Here is a 24,307-nt window from a genome sequence, read left to right as displayed (position 1 = left end):
CCTAAGAAAATCCTATGAAATTCATGAGGATAAATCAACAAGCAATTTGAAGACAGACACACATTCAGACATGCTTTGCCATTGCTTTTTTATGAATATAGCCAGCCATACCGGATATTCCTTAGAGGTCTCCTATCCAAGTACAGTGCTACCTCGGGTTACGAAATTAATTCGTTCCGCGGCGCCGTTCGTAACCCGATACATTTCGCAACCCAAAAAGGCTTTCCGTTAGCGCTGGAAAGCCGCTAGCCGCGCTTCGCATTTGAATTTCGCGCCGAAACGTGCCGAAATGAATTTCGTAACCCGAAAAATCTTTCGTTACCCGGAACAGTTTTTTCCAATCTAACTTTTTCGTACCCCGGAAATTTCGTAACGCGATCAATTCGTATCCCGGGGTACCACTGTACTAACAAGCCCTGGCCATGCTTAGCTTCCAAGATCAGACAGGATCTGGCCCCTTCAAGGTATTTAGGCCAAGTAGGGATGTCATAATTTCAAGTAAAGCAAAAGCTGAAGATAGTCTACAAATGAGTGTCTTGAAAAAGAAAAGTGGGTTTGGGGGCAGTAATTAGGCATATGGAAGGAAACAGAAAGCTTTCCTTAAGTCTCACTGAGGTGTGCAGGTGCTGTCCCTGCCTTATGAAAAGAAACACCCACTGCCCCTGTCAATTTCATCTCAACCTCAGTACCCAGGTTTTATGACTCTGCATGCTTTGCAGTGCAATTAGAAAGGTGACTGTTCAAGAGGGAAATAAGTGGACCTTAAACTCCAGATCAGCCTCCTGATAAAAAGATTGAGTCAGTCTGAAAAGCTACGAAAGGGCTGTTCCTTTAGAGGAGAGGAGACACAAGCTTCACAATCACTGCATTTTCTCTGTGGCTGCAAGTTGCCCTGTCTTGGCTACTACTTAATAAATAAGCTACAACCAATTTCTTCAGAAGAAGAGAGAACAGCAGAAACATTTCAAAAGGTAAGATCTTATGAGAAGGGTACTGTGATAGTAGAAGAAAAACAGTAAAAACTCCTGCACAGTGATCCATGTGAATAGTGGGACTGGCTAATGTTTAACTTATAAAGCCTCTGCCAAGAACCTTTGGTTACTTTGGTGGGTGAATGTTCAGCTGGAGGAAAGCAGCTTTGCTTTGTGCTCATTTAACATTGCCTTCCAAAACAGCAGAAGTATGAAATAACATGGGCTTTATTTTGTGATTTTGTGATATGAATAATTGTTCTAAAATTGTTGGCTTACCACTAGTGGAAGTATTGGGCTGAATCTCATCCAAGGAGAGTAGACCTATTGAAATTAATATAATTTTCTTAAGTGTTAGACTCACCATTTAACAAATAATTCAACCACTCTATTAGGGACAAGCATCCAGTGTAGCATAGTGGCTATGTACAAGTTCCAATAGCATTCATTTTTTTCAATACTGGTAGAGTTCTGCAAAAAAATTGACACAAAAAATTGCTCAAGAGGGTTTCCCAACAGTTTTCAGGGTATGTGGTGTGCTGTAGGGAGAAGGCATCACCAGTTCTGGCAGAAGCAGCATGATCCAGCAGAGGTTCACCACTAGACTGTGGCCAAAGGGTGCAGTCCTGAGCATGCTAACTAGGAAGAAAGTAACACAGGACGACATGTTCCTAAGATAACATCTGTAGGATTCTTGGGTTACAAAAGACTACTCTGGAAGTTCCTCTTCCATAAAAAGATTTCACCTCTCCCATCAATTCCCTGCATGTCTTTATGCAAGAAGCCATTACTCTTTCACCTTCCTATTTGCAAAGAGGTAATAATGCTGACTTAGGCCCTATACAGACCGGCCCAAAAGGCCGGCTTGTGGGCAGAGTCAGGGTGCAGGGTCCTGATGCTGGACACCCTGACTCCACCTCCATAGCTGTTCCAGACACTATGGATACTATGGCGTCCTTTGGAGGGTGCAAAAAGGAGCTGTTTTTTTGCAGCTCCTTTTTGCGCCCCCCCCAGAGGCAGACCAAGGGTGTGGCGTGAGGTTGCCATGGCCCCGATCTGGCCAGAAGTGGTCTGTATAGCCCCTTATTTTAATAGCAACAGTATCCAAATGTGCTTGGCTTTAAACTTGCTATTCTACCCGGACCCCAGTACCCCAGCTGATATATGTCCACCTGACTTAGGAATCACTTAGCTCTCCACACATTAGACCTCCCCCTGCCTGTCTGTCCCCTGGGCTCTTTCTCTCTCTGTTCTTCCACTTCAGTTCCTTTTCTTTCTTTGCAGGTCTTTTTCTCCCTAACCCCTTGTCTCATGATGCTCATTCAGCCTTGCCAGAACCACAAGTATATTTCCCCCTCTTCTTTACTCTTTAGTCTCCTTCCCCAAATTCAAGCAGTTACATTTATAGATTTTTTTTTGCACATTATACAAATCATCTGGTGGGTCAGAAAATTATCCAAGCGCAAGTCCCAAATGTTAACTTCCACTTGTGCAGCTTTGTAAACAAGACATAGTTATAAGAAGTGCACAGCTGACATCCCAACCCATTTTGTGTACCCCCATGGCCATACCTCCTGTTGTTTACCACGTTTTCTTCCTTACAGAATTCCCATACCTTTAACAGCTGCAGGAGAGGCAGATATCCAACAGGTATGACTTGCCCAAGAATGTGAATTCCACAAAGTTTGGAATCCTACTTACTGCACAGATTAACAAACAGAATCTAGGTTCAGCTTCATACCATTTGTAAAATGGAGAAAATTATTTTGGCTTGGCTCTGGATTATTATAAGGATTACTTAGCTAATGCAGAAGTGGTGTTCTATTTTTAATCACACATATTGGAAACATTGCCTTTGTGGACTATAATTCCCAGAATCTCACAGGAAGGATCACTACTCCATACTGTTCAACATTTCACACTTGAAAACCTGGATGTGTGACCAAACAATATCAGAATGTGATCAAGATGGCAAAAGTTAATAATAAGGGAGAACAGAGGCTTAAAATTAGGACGGTTAAAGGTACAGTTGAAGGGTATTCCAGTGTAGAGGTGAATGGATCACTTTACATTTTTAAAACTTTAAGACCCCAAAATGCAATATGAATCAGAACTATGGCTAAAGAGGCTAAGGGTTTTTCCAGACAGGGCAAATGTGTAGTATTCCCCCCCCCCCCCCACACACCTTTTAAGAATCCTAATGACTTTTTGCCAATCACATCTGGGGTCAGTTCCCATTCTTTTTCATAATCTTCTGACTTCATTCTAAGCCAAAATACAATCAAGCTTCCCCCTCCCCAAAGCAATACCTTTACGGTGGTTATCAAGTTAATTATGATGATCAAAATAGGTGTCTTCAAACCCTTACGTTTTCTCCCTGTTTTACAAATATCCCCACAGTATTTCTCTTGTTACCCATGCTGCCATCAGAGTTCCTCTTTCACAGCACAGGAGTCTGCTTTTGTGCTAAAGTGATACAGATTTTCTTAAAGATAAAAAAAAAACAAAAAAAAAACCCTCTACATTTGCAGTGCAATAGTGGTAAAGCATAATGGTGCCATTCCTGTGATTGTTTCCTTGAAGCAAGATCACGGCCACACCCATTCGCTATGGTTGCATCCATGTGACATAAATAATCCAATTTGACACCACTTTAACTGCCATGGCTCAATGCTACAGAGTTCTGGGCACTGTAGCTCTCTCATAAAGAAGGCTAAATAATTCCACAGTATTGAGCCATGGCAGTTAAAGTGGTGTCAACCTAGATTATTTCTGCAGTGCGGATGCTGCCTCAGTGACTGCCCCCTGGATTCTGGAATGCCTTCCCTAGGGAAGAAATACAAATATACTTTTTGTGGATCCAGGCCCACTAACGGTGTAAATACAAGCCATGTGGCATGTTTAGAATTCAGGTAGAATCCAGTTGACCAGATAAAATGGCAGCTGAACTTTCCATTCTTTTGTTTTCACTGGTGATCTCTCCTCCATTTGCACCACTCATTCAGCCTCTCCTTTCTGCCACATGTAAGGCAGCAGGACTTCTATATCTGCATATCTGTCAGTCTATCTAACATAAATAGTCTAGTCTTCTGCTGCTTCACCTGCACCTAGCTGGTAAATTTTACCAAAGTTTCTTGATGAGCCTGGTGTTGTACTGACTGAAGGTCAGCCAAAAGTTGAGTGTGATACTGGAGGCTATAGAAATTTTTTTTAATTCAGTTAATCTATTTTAAAACAAAATAATTCCCAGATGCACACCCTTGGGTTCCCGTTGGTATGTGTGCCATGTTTCAGCTGTCTAAATTTAACTATTTTGGAGCTATGGTACTGGCAGACAGGCACACTCTTTTAATAGTATAGATATGGCTGTGGTTGTTAGGACTGTAATAAAATATAATGTATGTGAAGAGCTTTGAAAAGTCTGAACTCTGATATCAATGATAAATACTATTTTTATGCTCTACTATGTGTGGGATTTACTCTGATGAAGAAGAAGAACCACACAACCCATTAAACTGTGGTTGGCCTAGCTCAATATTGGACTAGGACTAGGCAGGTATGGGAGATTATCGCACTGTTTTTTTCCTGATCTGGGCAGGGGCTGAGACTGGGCTAGCGCCATATGTTATCACACAGTTCCATGCCCAGAACGGAGGCATCCCATATCTGATCAGAACTTCTCCCATAACTTTGCTAAGAATAGAAAAATCCCATTTTTTGCAAAGTACAGGAGAAGTCCCGGTCGGGTATGGGATGCCTCCAATCTGCGCAATAAGACACAGTCTCAGCCCATGCCCAGATCAGGAAAAAACAGCCAGTGTGATAATCTCCATGGATACAAATCCATATTTAGCCCTGAAGCTTATTGGCTGGACTTAAGCTAGTTACCAACTTTCAGCCTAACCTATTTCTTAGGGTTGTTATGAGGCTAAAAATGCCTTAGAGAAAATGTCAGATTTTTTTAAAAAAAATGTAATAAATAATAAATAGTAAATATATCATGAGCTAAGTTCCCAAATGTTCATTTGTTTGGAGAACAGAATTGCTTAGTGAAGCATTTTTGTCCCCCCCCACCCCCCACTCCCCGAATCAGGCTCAGTATTTTTTATGATTCAGGGCCCTCCAGAGATGGAGCAATAACTATAATTATGGTTTGTCAGATTCAGATATCATGCCAAAATGGGGTTGGCACAACTGAAGGTTTGCAAACCCCACTTCAAGCCATGGTTATAAAACCATTTTACAGAACATCTTCATTAAAGGATCCTGACCACAGGCTCAGACTGAGCAGAGGGAACCCCCTCCTCTGTACACAAGCTGCCTGTGATCCTGGGTAAGCTAGGCAGTCCTAAAATAAGGGTCCAGGATGCCGTATGGAATGATAGGATAACAGGCTGAATGACTGGAAGTACAGAGTAGGAATAGACAGGCAGTTCTCGCCTGTATAGAAGTAGCCAAGTTGATGACATCAGATTATTTATATTATATACGACCTATTAGATGGGAAGAACGCCGACCTAGCTTGTATCACAGAGACCTGGCTGGGGGAGGACAGTTGTGTGACCTGGACTAAAGCTCTCCCAGCTGGGTATGTAGTGACGGAGCAAGTCAGGGAAAGTGGGCGAGGGGGAGGCGTGGCAGTAGTCCATAAAAGTCATATCACCTTGACCAGGAACCCGGTTCCAAAACTGAGACACATTGAATGTATATACCTGACCCTAAAGGCCAAGGACAGTCTGGGGATTCTGTTGGTCTACTGTCCACCCCGTAGCCTAACAGATTCCCTGGCCGAGCTGACACAGCTGGTCTCAGAGCTGGAGCTCTTAGTCCTGGGGGACCTCAACATCCCCTTCGAGGCCGGCTCATCAGATCTAACAGGTGCGGCTCGGCAGTTCATAGACTCTATGACAGCCATGGGCCTGTCCCAATTGGTCCAGGGCCCAACGCATTGCACGGGTAATACACTCGATGTGGTCTTCAGTACGGACCAAGAACATCCATGGGTGGAAGTAAATGATATCTCCCCCCTGTCATGGACGGATCACTTCCTGGTCAAGATTGGACTGAATGCCCAAACTCAAAAACCTCTTGGGGGTGGAGGGCCTATTAGAATGGTCCACCCTCGAAGGTTGATGGAACCCAAAAGGTTCCAAGATGCCCTAGAGGGGATTATGTTTGGGAACGATGGCAATCCTGTCGAGACCCTGGTTAATAACTGGAATGAGAACCTTACCGGGGTAATAGACAGCATCGCTCCCGAACGTCCTTACCAGCCCGCTCCGAATAGAAAACCACGGTACACACTAGAATTACGTCAGATGAAGCGGGCTGCGCAATGACTAGAGCGCTACAGGCGGAAACATCAGCACTTATCTGATAAGACACTCCTTGAGAACATGTTATGCTCCTACGGAGTGGCAATCGATGCAGCACAGAACTTGTTCTGTGCTGCATGGATTGCATCGGCAGAGTCTCATCCAGCAGAACTGTTCAGGGTGGTCAGGGAATTAACACAACTACCGGCCACCCTGAACCCTTTATTAGAACCAACTATAGCCTGCTGTGATGCTTTTAATGACTTTTTCGCTGATAAAATCTCTCAGATAAGGGCGGATCTTGATGCTGGTCCTTCAACAGAACCTATAGTAGAGGTATCCAGTGACTCTGGAAACAAGGTTATTCTGGATCGTTTTGAGTTTGTAAATACTGAGGATGTGGACAAGCTCCTTGTGAGTGTGAAAAGGACGACGTGCCCTCTCGATCCCTGCCCTTCCTGGTTGACTGTTCAGGGAGGAGATGCTATAAAAACTTCATTACATCGTATAATTAATGCATAATATAATTATTTATTTATTTATTTATTTATTTATTTATTTATAGCCCGCTTTTCCAGGGTAGATCAAAGCGGGTTACAGCAAAGCAAAAGGAATCCAAAACAGATTCATCTCTTCAGGGGGGGATATTTCCATTGGCCTTAAAACAGGCAATAGTGAAACCACTTCTAAAGAAACCCTCCCTTGACTCCCTGCAGATGTGTAACTATAGACCGGTTTCTTTATTACCATTCTTGGGCAAGGTGATCGAGAGGACATTCGCCTTTCAACTCCAAGCCGTCTTGGATGAAACTGATTTTCTAGACCCATTTCAAACTGGCTTTAGAGCGGGATACGGAGTTGAGACTGCCATGGTCGCCTTAGTCGATGATCTCCGTCTGGGCATCGACAGGGGAAGTGTGACCCTGTTGGTGCTCTTGGACATCTCAGCGGCCTTCGATACCATCAACCATGGTATCCTTCTGGAACGCCTGAGAGAGTTAGGTATCAGTGGCACTGCACTCCAGTGGCTCTGGCCCTATCTCTCAGGAAGATTCCAGATGGTGAGGCTGGGGGACAGCTGCTCTCGTAAAAGAGAGCTGACATCTGGCGTCCCTCAAGGCGCCATTCTGTCCCCCATGCTATTTAACATTTACATGAAGCCGCTGGGTCAGATCATCCAGAAACATGGAGCGCGGTGTTATCAGTACGCTGATGACACCCAGATCTATCTCTCCATGTCTCTGACTGATACAGTGACTAAGGATGGTGTCTCTCCTTTGGATGCCTGTCTGGAGTCAATAATGGGCTGGATGAGGAAAAACAAACTCAAGCTGAATCCAGTGAAAACAGAGGTACTCGTGATAGGTACCCCAAGTCCAGGCAGGGAAATTTGCCATCCAGTCCTGGATGGGATCACACTTCCCCTGAAGGACAAAGTACTCCTGGATTCATCTCTGCAGTTATCATCGCAAGTGGATGTGATGGCCGGGAGTGCTTGGTACCAGCTTCGGCTGATACGCCAACTGCGTCCCTGTCTGGACCGAAAGGACCTTGAAACTATAGTACATGCACTGGTAACCTCTCGCTTGGATTTCTGTAATGCACTCTACATGGGGCTACCTTTGTACCAGGTTCGGAAGCTACAGTTAGTTCAAAATGCTGCAGCCAGATTGGTCGCTGGAACTTCCAGGTCAGACCACACGTAACAACGGTACTAAGATCTCTACACTGGCTGCCTATCAGCTTCTGGGCTCAATACAAAGTGTTGGTTATTACCTATAAAGCCCTATATGGCTTGGGCCCGAGTTACTTGAAGGAACGCCTCTCCCCATATAGTCCACCCCGCACTCTCAGAACATCAGGGAAAAATCTACTAGTACATCCTAAGGTGAGACTGGCAGCAACTCACCAGAGAGCATTTACATCGACTGCACCAATGTACTGGAATAAACTTCCAGAAGAGCTTCGTATGACCTCTACATTGGATGCTTTTAAAAAGGCTCTAAAGACCCACCTCTTCCAATTAGCATTTCCATTGGACTCTTTATAGAGAATGTCTCCTCTGATAGAAAAGGCTAACTGCGATTGATAGATTCCATGTTTGTTTTATATGCTGTCTGGTTTTATTAGTTTTACTGATAGATATTTTATGATGTGCTTTTTATGATGTATAATTTTTAAAGATTCTGTGAACCGCTTTGATCGCTCCAGAAGAGCGGTATATAAATAAATTATTATTATTATTATTATTATTATTATTATTATTTAGGATGGTGAAAACCAAACAAAATGCAAAGAGCTCCAAACACTCCAAATGCTTCACATGCTTCAAGGTGTGTCAACAAAATGAGAAGTTTGTAGAACACAAATCCTACTATTACTCACAACCCAGGGAGGCATCACTAGCGATGACTAATCCAAAAGTACTTGGGGTTGTAATAGTTAACTGAATGAGAACATCAGCTCAGTATGTGGTAGCTGTGAAAAAAAAGCAAATCTGACACTAGAAGATATTTCTGTATATATTTATTTACAAAATTTGAGTGTGTATGTGGCTCTACAGTATATAGGAAGGCAATACAAAGATATATGATAATCAAAATAACAAAAATTAAAGGCACCATAGCCTAGGCAACCAGAAGATTAAGATAATCAAATGAGCAAACAAGTCTTGGTGACTTGTGCTTTTATTGATCTAAGGAGGACCATCTTGATACAAATAAATCCACCTCTGATCTGTGGTTAGAGATGACTGAGCTTGTCAATTTAACTTTCTCCAATTTTCATTTTAAAAAAAAACACCCTCAAACTCCACCAACTGAAGTGATAAACAAACTTTGCAAATTTTATTAAATTCATAGAAAAACAAATAAAAAGAAATGTTTTAAATCTGCATTGTAAAAACTCCCTGTATGGAGAACTGTATTGTGCCTACGTGCCTCATTCCTTTTACATTTCATAAGCCTATCAGAAGAATGAGAAGACATTCCAAACTCAAGAGTATAAACATGGGTGAATATGCAGAAATTCTAATCCAGACCTTTAAGAGCCTGTTGCCTGCGTGAGTCAGTTTTGCTTTCTCTCCCATTCAGTTTTTTTTTAAATCTCAATTTCTTTACATCAAATTTCTGAAAATCAGCTTGTCTTATGATTCATATTTTATTAAGCAAGAACTATCAAAAACACATCTGACTAAATTCTCTGGAGCTAAAGCCTAGTAGAGTATATGCAGTATATGCAGAAAGTTCCAGCTTCATTCTTAGTCATTACTAGTTAATGGATTAAAGATCACAGAAAGGAAAGGCTTCTTCCTAACATTAATGAGAGCATTTGATAATTAGAACATACAACCATACAAAATAGATACTATGCATCTGGATGTTGGCCGTTGTGGATTGCCCTGAAACTTGTGTTGAGTGTGGTTGTTGCACTGTCCTTGAAGTTCATAGCCTGAGAGGTGTTGGGAGGTGCAGATGGGATTGGTGTGTTAGTGCTGGGGTACAACTGTGTCTACACACAGAAGACTGCCAGCCAGGAAGACAAACACCACTGCCAAGCCTGGAAGTAGTTCACAACTGCTGAGGTTCTTCCGAAGAGGCTTTTAATCTTAGTTGCAGTAAATATTTAAATCACGATACAGCAGTATTTACACAAACTAGCATAATACTCCGCCATCAACCGATATCCACACCACCACATTGTGTACTGGAGCATTCATCCTTATATACACAAACACAGCTAAGATTCTGATCCAACCCCCTGGTAGTGTTTCACCAGCTTCCTCTCATGTAACCACAGTGACAGTGCAGTTTGGAACTGCTATGACTCATCTCCATGCTCAAGTTGCATCAGCTTCCTCTGACTCAGCATTTCCTCTTTAACCCTTTGCATGCACCTGAGACATTTTCACGCTGGGACAAAAATATACTGACATGGTGGCCAGGAGCACCTTTTACCAACTAAGGTTGGTACATCAAATGTGGCCATATCTGGAGCAATCAACTCAGGTTAATGGTAGGTGGGAGTTGTTGAAAGCCTGGTGGAACTTCTCAAGTGATTGCTTTCCATGTGGCCAAATTACAGAGACGTTATCAAGAAACCATGGGTAGAGGAGAAGTTTTGGGGGGCACAAGCTGAGGAAGTGTTGCTCCAGGTCAGTCATTAAGATATTTGCATACCGTGGTGCCATGTGTGTACCCAGGGTAATACCACTGATTTGGAGGTACATAATATTTCCCAAAGTGAAGTAGTTATGATAAAGTACAAAGTGACAGAGTCTGATGACTTTAAGGATTTGTTTCTTTTTCTGCTTACCTACGTTTGGTGGAACCCTTGCGCTCTCTCTCTCTCTCTCTCTCTCTCTCGTAGCTTCTTTCTCCTTGTTTCAGGGCCACTTCCAATGCTACCATCCTAACATGACAAGTGAGCCCATACAGACAGGCCAAAATAAAGCTGCTTTGGGGCACTTTGGAGGTATGCTATTTAAATGATGCATGTGTCCTAAGAGGCCAGAAGCTGTGTCAAAGCCACACTCCAGTCCTAAGGTACAGTTTCTGGCCTCTTAAGATGTGTGTGTCATTTAAACAGCGTACCTCCAAAGTGACCTGAAGCAGCTTTATTTTGGCCTGTCTGTTCGGACCCAAGTGTTATCAAATCATATCTCTTTCTCTCCCCCGGCCAACCCCAATTTCTGTTTCTTTCCAGAATATGGCTCAGAGAAGAGTGCTGAATATGGAGGCCACTTCCTGCCTGGACGCGCACCACTCCAAAGACTCTTACATTTTTAAAATAGTTCTTCTGGGTAGTTCCTCTGTAGGAAAGTCAAGCTTGGCCTACCGTTATGTGAAGAAAGACTTCCGGGACTCTCTGCCTACAGTGGGCTGTAAGTGAATTAGTAAGATTGCATTAAAAGAGCTCTCTTTGGCATAAATGTGCATGTTATAAAATGACCCAGAATCATTTTGCTTGGCACCCACAGCTTCCACTGTTTCTGTTTCTAGCTAATGATCTCCATGACAACCGTGCACAAATCCCGCCTGGGGAATAGGCACTATCTCCATTGTTACAACTGCAGCAACAGAGTGACACCCAGTGATATAACCAAGACAGTGCCCACCTTAAGCATGGTCAGTGGAGGGCTGGGAGTGAGCCAGGACCAATCTGCATCTGCCCCTACCCTGGCTGTTGACATGCAGCAGCTGGGTAGTCAAAGAATGCCATAAGGTCCTCAAAGAAGGCTCTGAAATGCTTGTGTAGGAAAAATGGTGAGTGGTATACGGGCATGCGCCCCGCTCAATAGTTAGCAGTAAATGGTTCAGAATAATAAAAGTGGATGAGAATCGAAAGTGGCAGGCATCTCCTTTAGTCAGGCTTCAGTGAATGAAAGGAAAACCGTGTAAGCGTTCGAGATTGCAAGACATGCACAGGCAGCAAAGGAAACCAAGAAGAGTGTTTTAAAAAGGAAGACTTTATTATATAGCTTGCAGTGATGAATAGCAAGACTAGAGGCCATGGGCAGAATTATTAATAAGGCCAAAGTTGGCAAGTTCAATGTCAACTTGCTGTACCTTGAGCACACAGAATGTAGAGACTCAAGAGATTCTTTAGGCCCAGTAAGTTTAAATGCCTACACACACACACACACACACACACACACACACACAAACTGTGGAGCAGCCGAAAGTGTAATGCTGCATGTATATGCTTACACACACATCTGTGTGTGTGTGTGTGTGTGTGTGTGTATATATATATACATACATATACATATATACACACATATACATATACATCCCCCCCCCCGACACAAAAGGTTTCTGCTTTATCTCGTTCAGTGGAAAAATCGCGCCCCGGCGGTTGTCCTGAAAGAGGAAAGGGCCAACGGAAGGAGAAGGGGGAAATTCCAGCGCAGCATCATGGGAAATTTGTAACCCGGTGGTCTTCAGGAGAACCAGCGGATTGGATGTACACACCAGCCAAAGCAGCAGAGGTTTCGCACTGACCATCAATACGGATCCTGCCGATCCACTAATTTTGCGCACTCACAAAACGGAGGAGCCGGCTGCCTTCAGTTCGGAACCCAGCCGTGAATACGCATTGGCCAAAGCATATTCACGTTATATCGCACTGTTCAGTACGTATTCTGAGCTCACAGGTATGGAACACCAATGCAATATAACGCGAATACGCTTCGACCAATGCGAACTGACCCTACTTCTGTGCCCCGTGTGGAAAGGTCCCAAGAGACAAACCATGAAAACCAACTGAGTGGCTTTGGGCTAGTCATACTCTCAGTAGTAGAGGAAGGCAATATCAAACATTTTCTGAAGAAATTTTGCTGGGAAAACCCCTTGACAGGATCTCCATAAGTTGGAGTTGAAGGAATATAACAACAATATTTTCAACAGTTTTTACAGAGCACTTATTGGAATAATTCACCAGTAATTTCCTGTCTCCTCCCTGGAGCAATTTTCAAGAAATGGAGTCACATTAGCATAATTTGGAGATGTTCTTTTTTAAAATTACAACACCTAGTCCTAATTTATCAATGACTTGCATGACAGAATTGGGGGCATACTTATCAAATTTTCAGATGACACCAAACTAAGAGGAGTAGCTAATACCCCCAGAGGACAGGATCAAAATTCAAAATGATTAGAAAGCTTGGCCAAAGCTAACAAAATAAATTTCAACACGGAGAAATGTAAGGTACTGCACTTAGGGCAGAAAAATGAAATGCACAGATATAGGATGGGGGACACCTGGCTGAATGAGACTACGAAGATTTTCACACGGCATCGCTATATCATTCCTTTAATGTCCCAAAGTGTAGTGGAATCGTCATAACAGATAGACGAGTCTAAAAGATTTTCACATGAGGCTGTTAGTGTTCTTAAAATGATGATATATCAGAATTCAGCAATAAATGATTACAAAACGATTTCAAAACAGTTGAATTGCTGAATTCTGATATATCAACGTTTTAAGAACACTAACAGCCTCATGTGAAAATCTTTTGGAATGATTTTACTACACTTTGGGACGTTAAAGGAATGATATAATGATGCCGTGTAAAAATCGTCTACATGTGAAAGGGATCTGGGAGTCCAAGTAGACCACAAATTGAACATGAGTCAACAGTGCAATGCGGCAGCTAACAAGGCCAATGCGATTTTAGGATGCATCAATAGAAGTAGTGCCACTCTATTCTGCTCTGGTCGGGCCCAACCTGGAATATTTTGTCCAGTTCTGGGCACCACAATTTAAAAAGGATGTTGAGAAACTGGAGCGTGTCCAAAGGAGGGCGACTGAAATGGTGAAGGGCCTGGAAACCATGTCTTATGAGGAACGATTTAGGGAGCTGGGGATGTTTAGCCTGGAGAAGAGAAGGTTAAGAGGTGATATGATAGCCCTGTTTAAATACTTGAAAGGATGTCATATTGAGGAGGGAGCAAGCTTATTTTCTGCTGCTCCAGAGACTAGGACCTGGAGCAATGGATGCAAGCTCCAGGAAAAGAGATTCCACCTTAACATTAGGAGGAACTTCCTGAGAGTAAGGGCTGTTCGACAGTGAAACAAACTCCCTCAGAGTGTAGTGGAGTCTCCTTCCTTAGAGGTCTTTAAACAGAGGCTGGATTGCCATCTGTTGGGGATGCTTTGATTTAGATTTCCTGCATGGCAAGGGGTTGGACTGGATGGCCCTTGCAGTCTCTTCCAACTCTATGATTCTATGATTCTAATATTGTGTTGTGGTTGTTGTTGTGTTCCTCCAAGTCATTTCCATCTCATGGCTACCTTACCATGGAATTTTCTTGGCAAAATTTGTTCAAAAAAGGTTTGCCAATGCCTTCTCCTAGGCTGAGAGCATGTGAGTTGTCCAAGTGGGTTTTATGGCTGAGCTGGGAATTGAACCCTGGTCTCCAGAGTTGTAGTTCAGCACTCAAACTACTAATATTATACAGTGCTACCAAGTGTTGGAAATATGCATTATAATGTTGTAATCATCACAGCTACCCCAGCAAGTGTCAGTATGAATTACAGATGCAGCGCTGAGGCTGAGAGAGACCAGCATGCAAATGGGCCCCTTGTGGGACTAATGGGAAAGGTAAGATGAGAACCAGGGAATTACTGATACATAGCCTAGTTTCCTAGCTACTCTGCTATGCCAGTGTATCTCCCTATCCTTGGCACAAGATATTTCTAAACTGGATCTGACTGTGAGGCTGTTTCAGCATGAAACACTGAATAGATGAAAACAAAAATCTTGTCTCTATGGTGCCTACAGTTTGTAATCTCTTGCTTTTAGGTTCCTTCTTCACTCATATCCTAAATTTAGACAATGCTACCATTAAATTGGAGATCTGGGACACAGCAGGACAAGAAAAGTACCATAGTGTTTGTCATCTCTATTACAGAGGTGCTAATGCTGCTGTTCTGGTTTATGATATCACTAAGAAGGTAAGAAGACACAAATGTTCTGTTTATACTTTCACATAATTTTCTTTCTTTTTAAAAGTCTTGCTTTACTGTATAAAGTATACCTGTGTATGATTTTAAATGGAACTAGTTTTATGTTTTGATGTATTTTCTAATTTTATGTGAAAGGTGGTTCTGATATACACTTGTATGCTCTGGATCTTCCAAAGCCTTCCAAAGCTGGATTAAACCAGGTCAGTCTGAATTGATGTTGTCATGCAAAATAATGCATGAATTCAAACAAAAATGAAGCAAGGGAATAAAAACTTAGTGTTGCAAAGGCCCAGAGTCTGAAAAAAGTTGCTTTTTTGGATTACAAATCCCAGAATCCCTCACCCACTAAAGCAAATATTAAAAAAAAAATAACTTTTCCAACTCTGCAAAGACCATCTTGTTTTAAAATGAAGGTTATTGTACTCTGAAATTATGAATTTCTGCAAGACAGTGCTATAGTCACAGCAGCACTGTGGGAGATTGGCTGCTTTCAGTGATAGCTAGGGTCCCTTCCTAAATATTGCACTTTCCTTAAGTCTTGTTACCCACAAAGGTGGGAGCTTGAACCAGCTGAAAGAAACCCCCTCAAAAGAAATGAACTTACAAAATGCTAGTTACTCAGCAGCAACTGAAGGAACACCACAAAAAGAAGGAATAAAGACATCTCTCATCAGAGATGCTTTTAAAATCAGAAATCTTCCCTCAAAGCATGGGTTTGTGGACTCATAATGAGTTTGGAAACACCTTCGATGTTATCCTGGGATAGATGAACTAGTCTGGAAAAACTAATACAGTCGGACCTCTGAATTCATGGGGGATCCATTCCGGACCACCACCACCCCCGCCGCAGATACCGAAATCTTTGCATGCGCAAATTCCATTAAAATTAATGGTGGCGCAGTCATGTGCATGCACTGCCATTAGCTAAAATGGGGCCTTGCTGTCCATGGATGGTTAAATCCAGGGATGGCAACTCCACCAATAAGGAGGGTGGACTATAGAGTTTTAGCACTGAGGTGTTAAGAAAGTGATACAATCTGAAACAACTCCTTTGATTTAGGGATTGGCAAGGGAGATGACAGGGAAACATCAAAGAGTTAAAGAAGTGTGTTTTTTCTACATTGACAACTGCTCTCCCTTGTTCCTTTCCTGTAGTAAATGCAAAATAAGCTGGAAACGTGCCATATCGTGCATTACCCATGGCGCTTGTCCTTTTCTTCTCTCTGAGTATGCCTAGGTAAAGGAACCCCAACAGTGGTGCCTTATAAACTTTTGGGTTCCAAAAACTCCTGCCAGGTCATCTTGACTTCCAGTCACATTCTCTACTAGATATTAATTATGATTTTGTATATATTCAACATCAAGGTACGCACTGGCATGCAATAGTCTCTGCAGCCCTTTTTCCTTATGAGGATGTGAGGAAAAATATGTATTCTCTTAAGTTGTTCTTCAATAAGTAATACAATTAGTTAATAGGAAACATACTGGATTGTCAGATTTCTTACACCTTAAATCCCTTTTACAAGGGTTTGTTGAAAAACAGGGACTCACTGGAATGGCTGGAAGTTTGTTCTGTTTGTCTAGGCATGGAAGTTAAAATACTGTACTCTGATTTTTTTTTTAATGTAAACAGCTTATTCTACTCTTAAGAAAAGAAAAAAAAACTTCAAAAATTCTAGGCATGTGATTGATCAAGTATACTAATAATTTATATGTAATTTGCCTTTTCAGGAAAGTTTGGAGAAAGCCAAAGTATGGCTAAGGGAATTGGAGAAGGAATTCCTTCATGATGAAATCATTATAGTTTTGGCTGGCAATAAGGTAGATCTTTCAGCAGAACGAGAGGTCACGCTACAGGTAGGGAGTGGTCTTGCCTGAAAGCTCATGCCTGATTTCTACAAAGATGTATCTGTTTTGGCCATGGAAAATGTTACTTTAAAAATCATTGTGCCTTTAAATGTACAGTTTTAAAATCCCGTTTCTCCGACCGTTGGTTATAGTCCTGCATCTTGTTTGCGTACATATTTTGACCTGTATGAAATAAAAAGCAACTAGTTCAAAGAGTTTAAATTTCATTAATTATAAATACATAAATAAATAGATTAAAAAAATAAAAAATAAAGGAAATAGAATAAGGGGAACAGAATGGGTTGGTGGACAAAGAAACCCTTTCTCACAGACCTTTCTATTAAGATTCCACACACCATTTAGAAGATTGGAAGGATGTGGTAAGTACTGGGGATTATTGATTAGCTTGTATAGTTAATTACCAAAATATCTTGAGAAAATAATGACAATTTTTTAAAGCACTCTCTTCATCTAATGTGGACATAATAAATCACACTCCAATAAGGAACCATTGTAATTTTTAATCAGATGCCTTGCCAGGGACACCTGAACAAGGGAGAATGTGTGTGCCAAACTGGTAACTATTTTATTAATACAGTATTGTTTGACATACTAAAAGCAGAAGATTTGGAGTGCAAATCCAAAGGGGAAAAAAGTTTTGTAATATGGAACTTATACTTGGTCTTCACAACCTGTGGCCTGCACAAGTCAAACAGACCATACTGCAGGAATTCCCTCTTGCCATAGTTTTCCTGTGTACAAACCAGCACAAAACATCTTGCAATATGTGGCTACTGAGATGCATTTGACATTATTGTGAGTCTGAATTCCAGAGACTTTGGTTGCATCCTCACTGCAGAAATAAACCAGTTTGACACCACGTTAATTGCCATGGCTCAATGCTATGGAATTCTGGGAGTTGTAGTTTTGTGAGACATTCAGCCATCTCTGCCAGAGAGTTTTGGTGCCCTACCAAACTACAATCTCTGGAATTCCATAGCATTGAACCATGGCAGTTAAAGTGGTGTCAAACTGGATTATTTCTGCAGTGCAGATGCATCCTTTGTGTCTCACCCAGTTCTGTTTTGTACAGTTGAATGATCGTAGGTTTCTTTGCCAATCAGAATCTAATTGCATTGTAGGCTTCCTATAAACCTCTAAAATATTTGATACTTACTTTGTTGCACTGTCTTCAGGAGGCAAAGGACTTTGCAAAAACAAAAAATATGTTGCACATGGAAACATCAGCAAAAACCAATCACCAGGTGACAGAACTCTTCACATCCCTAGGTAAGTTTAACCCACACAGTTAAAATTACAATTGAGGCCATAAATTCTGTTGGTGTATTGGCATTACCATCAAGTCATTTTCAATTTATGGTGCTCCTATTACATACAGGATTTTCTTGACAGGTTTCTTCAAACTGGATTTACCATTGCCATCCTCTGAAGGTGAGAGACACGGGAGATTATCACATGGGGGACAGGATGTCATTGTCCCATCCTTATCCTGTCCTTCCTGAATGATTGCAGGAAGGACTTTCCTACAATGTTGTGCTTATCATGGAATTGTCCCATCCGGAAAGCATGAGTGACAGTGATCATGTGAAAGCTTTTCACATGATGTCATGCTGATCCTGTCATTGTCCTGTCATTGAAGTAGCATTGCTCCAGCATTTTGCATGAATGGAAATTTGCATTAATGCAATGCCATTCCAATAACATGATAATGACAGGATCAGCACTATGAAATGAAAGGCTTTCATGCAATCCTCCCTCCCTCCATGAATGGGATAAGGACAGGAGAGTGATCCTGTCCCTATCCTGTCTGAGTGTGATTATCTTCTGTGGATTTCATAGGGTTTTAAAGGCCAGAACTATTCGGAGGTGGTTTGCCATTGCTTTCTTCTGAAACACAACCTACATTTCCTGGTATTCCCTGGCCATTTTTTTATATGTATAGCATCAAGGAGTCTTGTATAATTATATGTAATATGAAATGAATGCATTGTCCTTGTTCATACCTCTGCTAATAGATTGGAATTTGTGAATATAATTCAATTCACTTGTTTTTCTTTATAATCTTCCTATTAAAGCTGTTACAATTCAAACTCGAGTCTGATAGTAGTAACAAACTAGATGAGGGCAAACAAACTGACACTGAGCCTGGCCAAAAGAAAAGTGCTCCTTGACAGGGGAAGGTCAGATTATAGAACAGGGAGCCAATGTTTGGTAGATGGGGTTACACTCCCCCTGAAGGCTCAGGTCCACAGTGTGTCTCTGCTCCTGTATTCAGCAAAGGTAAATGGCTGTGTGTAATTGGAGATGTTGGGTCTGTAACATGTGCCTTCATCTTCTTTAGATTACTATAATGCTCTCTGTGTAGCTTTGTATCTGAAAAGCATTTGTAAAATGCAACTGATTCAGAATACTATGGCCAGACTGTTGATGGGGACTGGTTACCACAAATGTGTGACAACTTAATTGGCTATATGGCTGTATTCAGGAACAACTAAAAGTGTTTGGTATGATCCCATATGATTATTTGAAAGATGCTGGTTATGATCATGCATAAGGGGCTATGATTTGTAACTTTACAATGTCTTAGCTGTATCCTCAATAGGACACACAATCCTTCTAATCTATCACAAAAATGTGTATTGGGTTGTCCTGTGTAGTGTCCTGTTCTGGTACCCATTGCACCATTGCATAATGGGACCCTTGGTGCAATGAACATGCTGTTGGCTCCATTTGCACAATGGCCCCGTAGAATACAAGCATTGTGCAATGTAATCATAAGTCAGTTTATGGGTATAGTAACAGAAACACAGAGCTGGAAGAGATCCCATAGTACAGGATCTTCAGTGAGAGCATCCCCAGCAGGTAGTTGTCCAGGCTCCTTTTGAAGCCATCTAGAGAAGAAGACCCCACCACTATGGTAATTCTCTACCAGGTTTTCCAGCCATAGGGCATGCCAACACAAGTCACTTGAGGTAGATTCCCCCTGCCTGTGCATCACCCTGTCCAGACAACACAGGACCTAAGGCTCAATTTGACTGCAGGACTGTCCGCATATGGAAAGGGCAGTCTGGCAGTGGATTTGGGAAATCCTTGCTTTACAGCAAATTTGAAAGATTCACCCTTTGCTCCAGATTGTTCCAGAAAATCTGGAACACTCTGGAGTGACGCCAGGTGGCTGTTTACACATTTTCTCACTGTGCCATTTACCACCAGTAGAAAATGGTGGGAATCACTCCCCTGAGGTCGCAATGAAGTGCCCAGCCATGTGATCAACACTGGGTGCCTTATTTATAGCCTCAGAGGGATTGCCTTTGGCAGTGGCTGCACCATCAAGTGGCACAGCAGGACATGTGTGTAAGCAGCCACCCCACATCACTCTAGAACATGAAGGAAATGGGAAGTTGGGGTAGCTTCAGGGCCATAATACTCCAGGGCTGGCCAATGTAGACCTACCCATAATATTTTTCAGTAAAGGCTTGTTGCTTAAGCTGGGCTGCTTTGGGAAGGATTTAATAGGTTGGGTGCTATTATTATTATTTTTAATTAAAGTGTTATAATTTTGCTTTTAATTCAGTTTTTGTTTTGATTGGATTTTTGGCATTTTAATATTAGTTGTATGGTTAAACTTCTTGAGTGCCATTTTTGGCAGAAATAGCAGATATAAAGTAATCAATAAATAAACTTTCTGAACCCTGGAAACATTCAGAGTTAGAAAGTGGTTATGTAGTATGGATGACAACGGCCCATGGCCAACTATAATTCTAGGCAAGAGGTAGTTTGCACTTTAAATTAGAACTCTGAATGTCAGATAAAACAGGTTGATTTTAAAAAAAAATACACACTGAAAGATTACCATTTTCCTCTCCTTTACAAAGCTCATGAACTGTTAAAACAAGAGCAACATAAAGAGAAACCCTCTCAAACAACACACCGTTCGAAAGCAAACATTGATTTACGAGAAACAACATTAAACAAAATTAAATGCTGCCAGAAATAAAGCCAAGCATTCTAATATGAAATGGTAAGTTCTGTTGGAGCCACTGTAATGAAAAATAGATAAAATTATTTTAAAAAATCCAGGGCTTCCACATTGGTAGGTGTACACTATGGTCTAAATTCTTTTGATTAGTCCCAGCTATAGGAGGTCCTTTGAATCAAATTGTTGTCAAATTGTCAAATTCAGTGAGTTCTCTCTAATTGGGACTGCCAATAGGATCCAGGTCTGTACCATTTTTCTTTTTTCTTTGTAACGATAGATGGAGCATATTTAGCAGTGCTAATAGGAGTTAGCACTTACATATTACTGGTTATCAGCTAGTTCTTTTACATCTAGATGCATTATAGATTGTCATAAGAATACAATAAAAAAAAGATTATGTTGTTTCCTAAGAATGCTCAGATTGTCGTATATCACCAGTTGAGAGCAATCTGGTCCAGGTTGATTCTTACATGGCACATCTGAAGTAGTAGAGTTAACCTTTTAAAAAGTCATCAGAGGGCTCCAATGTCTGGAAGAACTGGAAGAGTGACAAGAACTGGGCACAAGATCACATGAAAGTGGTAGACCTGGCCTCTGAGGAACCAGATCTGTCCCTCTATTTTTTTCTAGCATTGCCAGCTCAGCATCATGTTGAGGTTTCCAGGCCAAAACCTGAGACCTGGGGACAGCTCCTAGTGATTCCCTTAAGTGTTATGTATTATGTACCAATCTCAGTGGTAGAATTGAAAATTTGGTAAAAGGTGATGTTTTTAAAGAAAATTTTAAAAGAATAATTTTTTTTAACAAAAAAACCCTTTTTTAAAACAAACCTGAGGCCTCTCCTTTCTCACCCACTGAACCTCACACCACTCATCCCATCTCTGCAGTGTTTTAAGGGGACACAGGCAAATGTCACAGCCAATTTCTGCCAAAGGGAGATGATTGGGGAGTAGTGGTGCCACCCCCCTTAGGTGTCACCTGGTGCAAGTCCACATTCTCTGTACTCCCCTAGTGCCTCTAGGAGGGTCCCACCCAGGAATTGCTTTTCTCAGATTAAAGGGAATGACAATCATTGTTTGAATTTCATTCATTGGTTAAAAACACTGAAAGGTACGAGCAAATTATTTGCACATGTGAATGAGTAGAATTTTTTTGCCTGCCCATGTTGTCTCTTATATAGTGAATTTCCCAAGGGCTAAAGATGTCCCTTTTAAAAAAAGGAAAGAAAAAAATATGTGCATAATGACTGGTAAAATATTTCTACAGGCTGGATAAGAAAAAGCCTCTAGTGACCTGAGAACATTTTGAATGTACTGTTGCGGGTAATGTAGCTCATATCTGTTTCAACTTGGACTTCTTTTCTTAAACTAGATAAGTGACGGAGAACGTTGTGGCACGTTTGAGCTAACATGGGTATCTTCAGACTGATGACCCCGAGCCCATAAACAGACTTCTTTGAGAACTGAAGGCAACCATGTGTATGTTTGACCATTGCCTGCTTGCCTAATGGAATCTCAGAAATAGTTTGTGCCTCCCACAGAAAACTTGGTTCCCATCATTTTAAAGGGGTCTGAGGTGAGACCCTTATTTAAGAAAATTGAATCATAGAATCATAGAGTTGGAAGAGACCACAAGGGCCATCCAGTCCAACCCCCTGCCATGAAGGAACTCTCAATCAAAGCATCCCCTGTGACAGATGGCCATCCAACCTCTGTTTAAAGACCTCCAGGGAAGGAGACTCCACTACACTCCGAGGAAGGAGTGTGTTCCACTTTCAAACAGCCCTTACTGTCAGGAAGTTCCTCCTAATGTTGAGCTGGAATCTCTTCCTGGAGCTTGCATCCGTTGTTCCGGGTCCTATTCTCTGGAGCAGCAGAAAACAAGCTTGTTCCCCCCTCAATATGACATCCCTTCAAATATCAATGACCTGGATGACAGAATTGGGAGCATACTTATCAAATTTGCAGATGACACCAAATTAGGAGGAATAGCTAATACCCCAGAGGACAGGATCAAGATTCAAAATGACCTGAATAGACTAGAAAGCTGGGCCACAGCTAACAAAATGAAATTCAACACGGAGAAATGTAAGGTATTGCACTTAGGGCGGAAAAATAAAATGCACAAATATAGGATGGGGGACACCTGGCTGAATGAAACTACGTGTGAAAGGAATCTCGGAGTCCAAGTAGACCACAAGTTGAACATGAGTCAACAGTGTGATGCGGCAGCTAAATAGGCCAATGCAATTTTAGGCTGCATCAATAGAAATATAGTGTCTAGATCAAGAGAAGTAATAGTGCCACTGTATTCTGCTTTGGTCAGGCCCCACCTAGAATATTGTGTCCAGTTCTGGGCGCCACAATTCAGAAAGGACATTGAGAAACTGGAGCGTGTCCAAAGGAGGGCGACATTGATAAGTATGCCCCCAATTCTGTCAGCCAAGTCATTGATAAAGATGTTGAATAGCACTGGCCCCAGGACAGACCCTGGTGGGACCCCACTGGTCACTTCTCTCCAGGATGAAAAGGAGCCATTGCCAGGATACAGACTGCCCAAAAGGGCGGTCTCCTGCTGCCTTAGTTTGCTGCGCAAGGGAGCTGCAGCGGACAAACTGCGCGGCTCCCTTGCGCAGCAAAAAGAAGCCATAAAAAGTGGCTTCTTTTTCCGCCGTGGTTGTGATGATGCAAGGCGCCAGTGGCACCCTTGCGGCGTCACAAGGGCGCTGAGACATGCAGACGCTAGGCGTCCATCACGTCAAAATGGCAGTGCCCATATTTACAGGGCACCGCCATTTTGATGCCCTCATCATGTGCGAGGGGCGAGGGGCATCTGAAAGCACTGCCCCTCGCATGTGACGATGGCGCCCCATAGGGCCCATCTAGAGAGCGCCATTGTTGAGCACCCTTTGGCTTCGATCAGTCAACCAATTACAAATCCATGTAACAGTTGCCTTGTCTGGTCCACATTTTACAAGCTTGTTTGCAAGAATGTCATGGGGAACTTTGTCAAAGGCCTTACTGAAATCAAGATATACATATTGATTATGATTTGGATTTTGGAATGGAAACTGTTTTTCTCCTTGGTGAATTCCCTGAGTGGTTATATGATCAGAAATATTGAATCTCTAGTGATTATCAGTCTGATTATCCATGCTATCATTCTGGTTAGGGTATGCATATGTCATACTACTCTTCAGTGATTCTAGATTTCTTTCTGGAAGGCCCAGCCCATAAGCCTGGAGATGGCTGTTCTCTCTCATTGCCTTTGTCTTCTGTGGCTCCCCAGTCTTGCCACCTGTGCCATTGGAAGGCTATCCAAAAATCTGGACTGAAATCCAGACTTCACTGGCTTTCAAGATGATAGTTCTGGTTCTAGCCTTTAAACCAATGAGTGACATAGGAACAAGTTACCTTAGGGATCACTTGCTCCAGTTTATACCTTCCCAGAAATTAAGTACGTGATCAGATTCCTTGTTTATGAGACCAAGTGAGAACATGGACAGGGCTTTCTCTGAGGTGGTGCTATCTCCTTCCCATTTGAAATCTGTCAGAGTGTCATTTCATATGGCCTTCACAAGATACTGAAGACAGCTTTATTTCCAAGAGCCTTTAACATACATTTATTTTATTGTTGCTGTTTTAATGCATAAAATATTTTGTTTTTGTTGCTGTCTATGTTTTGCTTTGTTCCCAGTTGTATCT

General features: G+C 41.9%; 1 protein-coding gene across 3 annotated transcripts; it reads left to right on the top strand.

The window, feature by feature from the left end:
• The first annotated feature begins 847 nt into the window (after window positions 1-847).
• Window positions 848-22,294, top strand: RAB17 (RAB17, member RAS oncogene family). 3 transcript variants are annotated; one of them, XM_089477862.1, is made up of 9 exons: window positions 848-971; window positions 2,576-2,621; window positions 10,991-11,168; window positions 14,592-14,743; window positions 16,487-16,612; window positions 17,800-17,893; window positions 18,017-18,055; window positions 20,500-20,645; window positions 21,975-22,294. In XM_089477862.1, the coding sequence occupies exons 3-8, from the start codon at window positions 10,994-10,996 to the stop codon at window positions 20,619-20,621; spliced, it is 708 nt and encodes a 235-aa protein (XP_089333988.1). In that variant the 5' UTR covers window positions 848-971; window positions 2,576-2,621; window positions 10,991-10,993; the 3' UTR covers window positions 20,622-20,645; window positions 21,975-22,294. The 3 variants fall into 3 exon arrangements, with proteins under 3 accessions (XP_089333988.1, XP_089333989.1, XP_089333990.1); XM_089477863.1 differs by lacking the exon at window positions 21,975-22,294 and adding an exon at window positions 20,754-20,836; XM_089477864.1 differs by lacking the exon at window positions 18,017-18,055.
• Window positions 22,295-24,307: the final 2,013 nt, after the last annotated feature.

The sequence above is a fragment of the Sceloporus occidentalis genome, unplaced genomic scaffold (genome assembly GCF_023333645.1).
Source record: "Sceloporus occidentalis isolate IW3139 unplaced genomic scaffold, rSceOcc1.0.p SCAF_12, whole genome shotgun sequence".
Lineage (NCBI taxonomy): Eukaryota > Metazoa > Chordata > Lepidosauria > Squamata > Phrynosomatidae > Sceloporus > Sceloporus occidentalis.
Note: the sequence above shows the minus strand (reverse complement) of the source record. Positions and strands in the feature narration are given on the sequence as shown.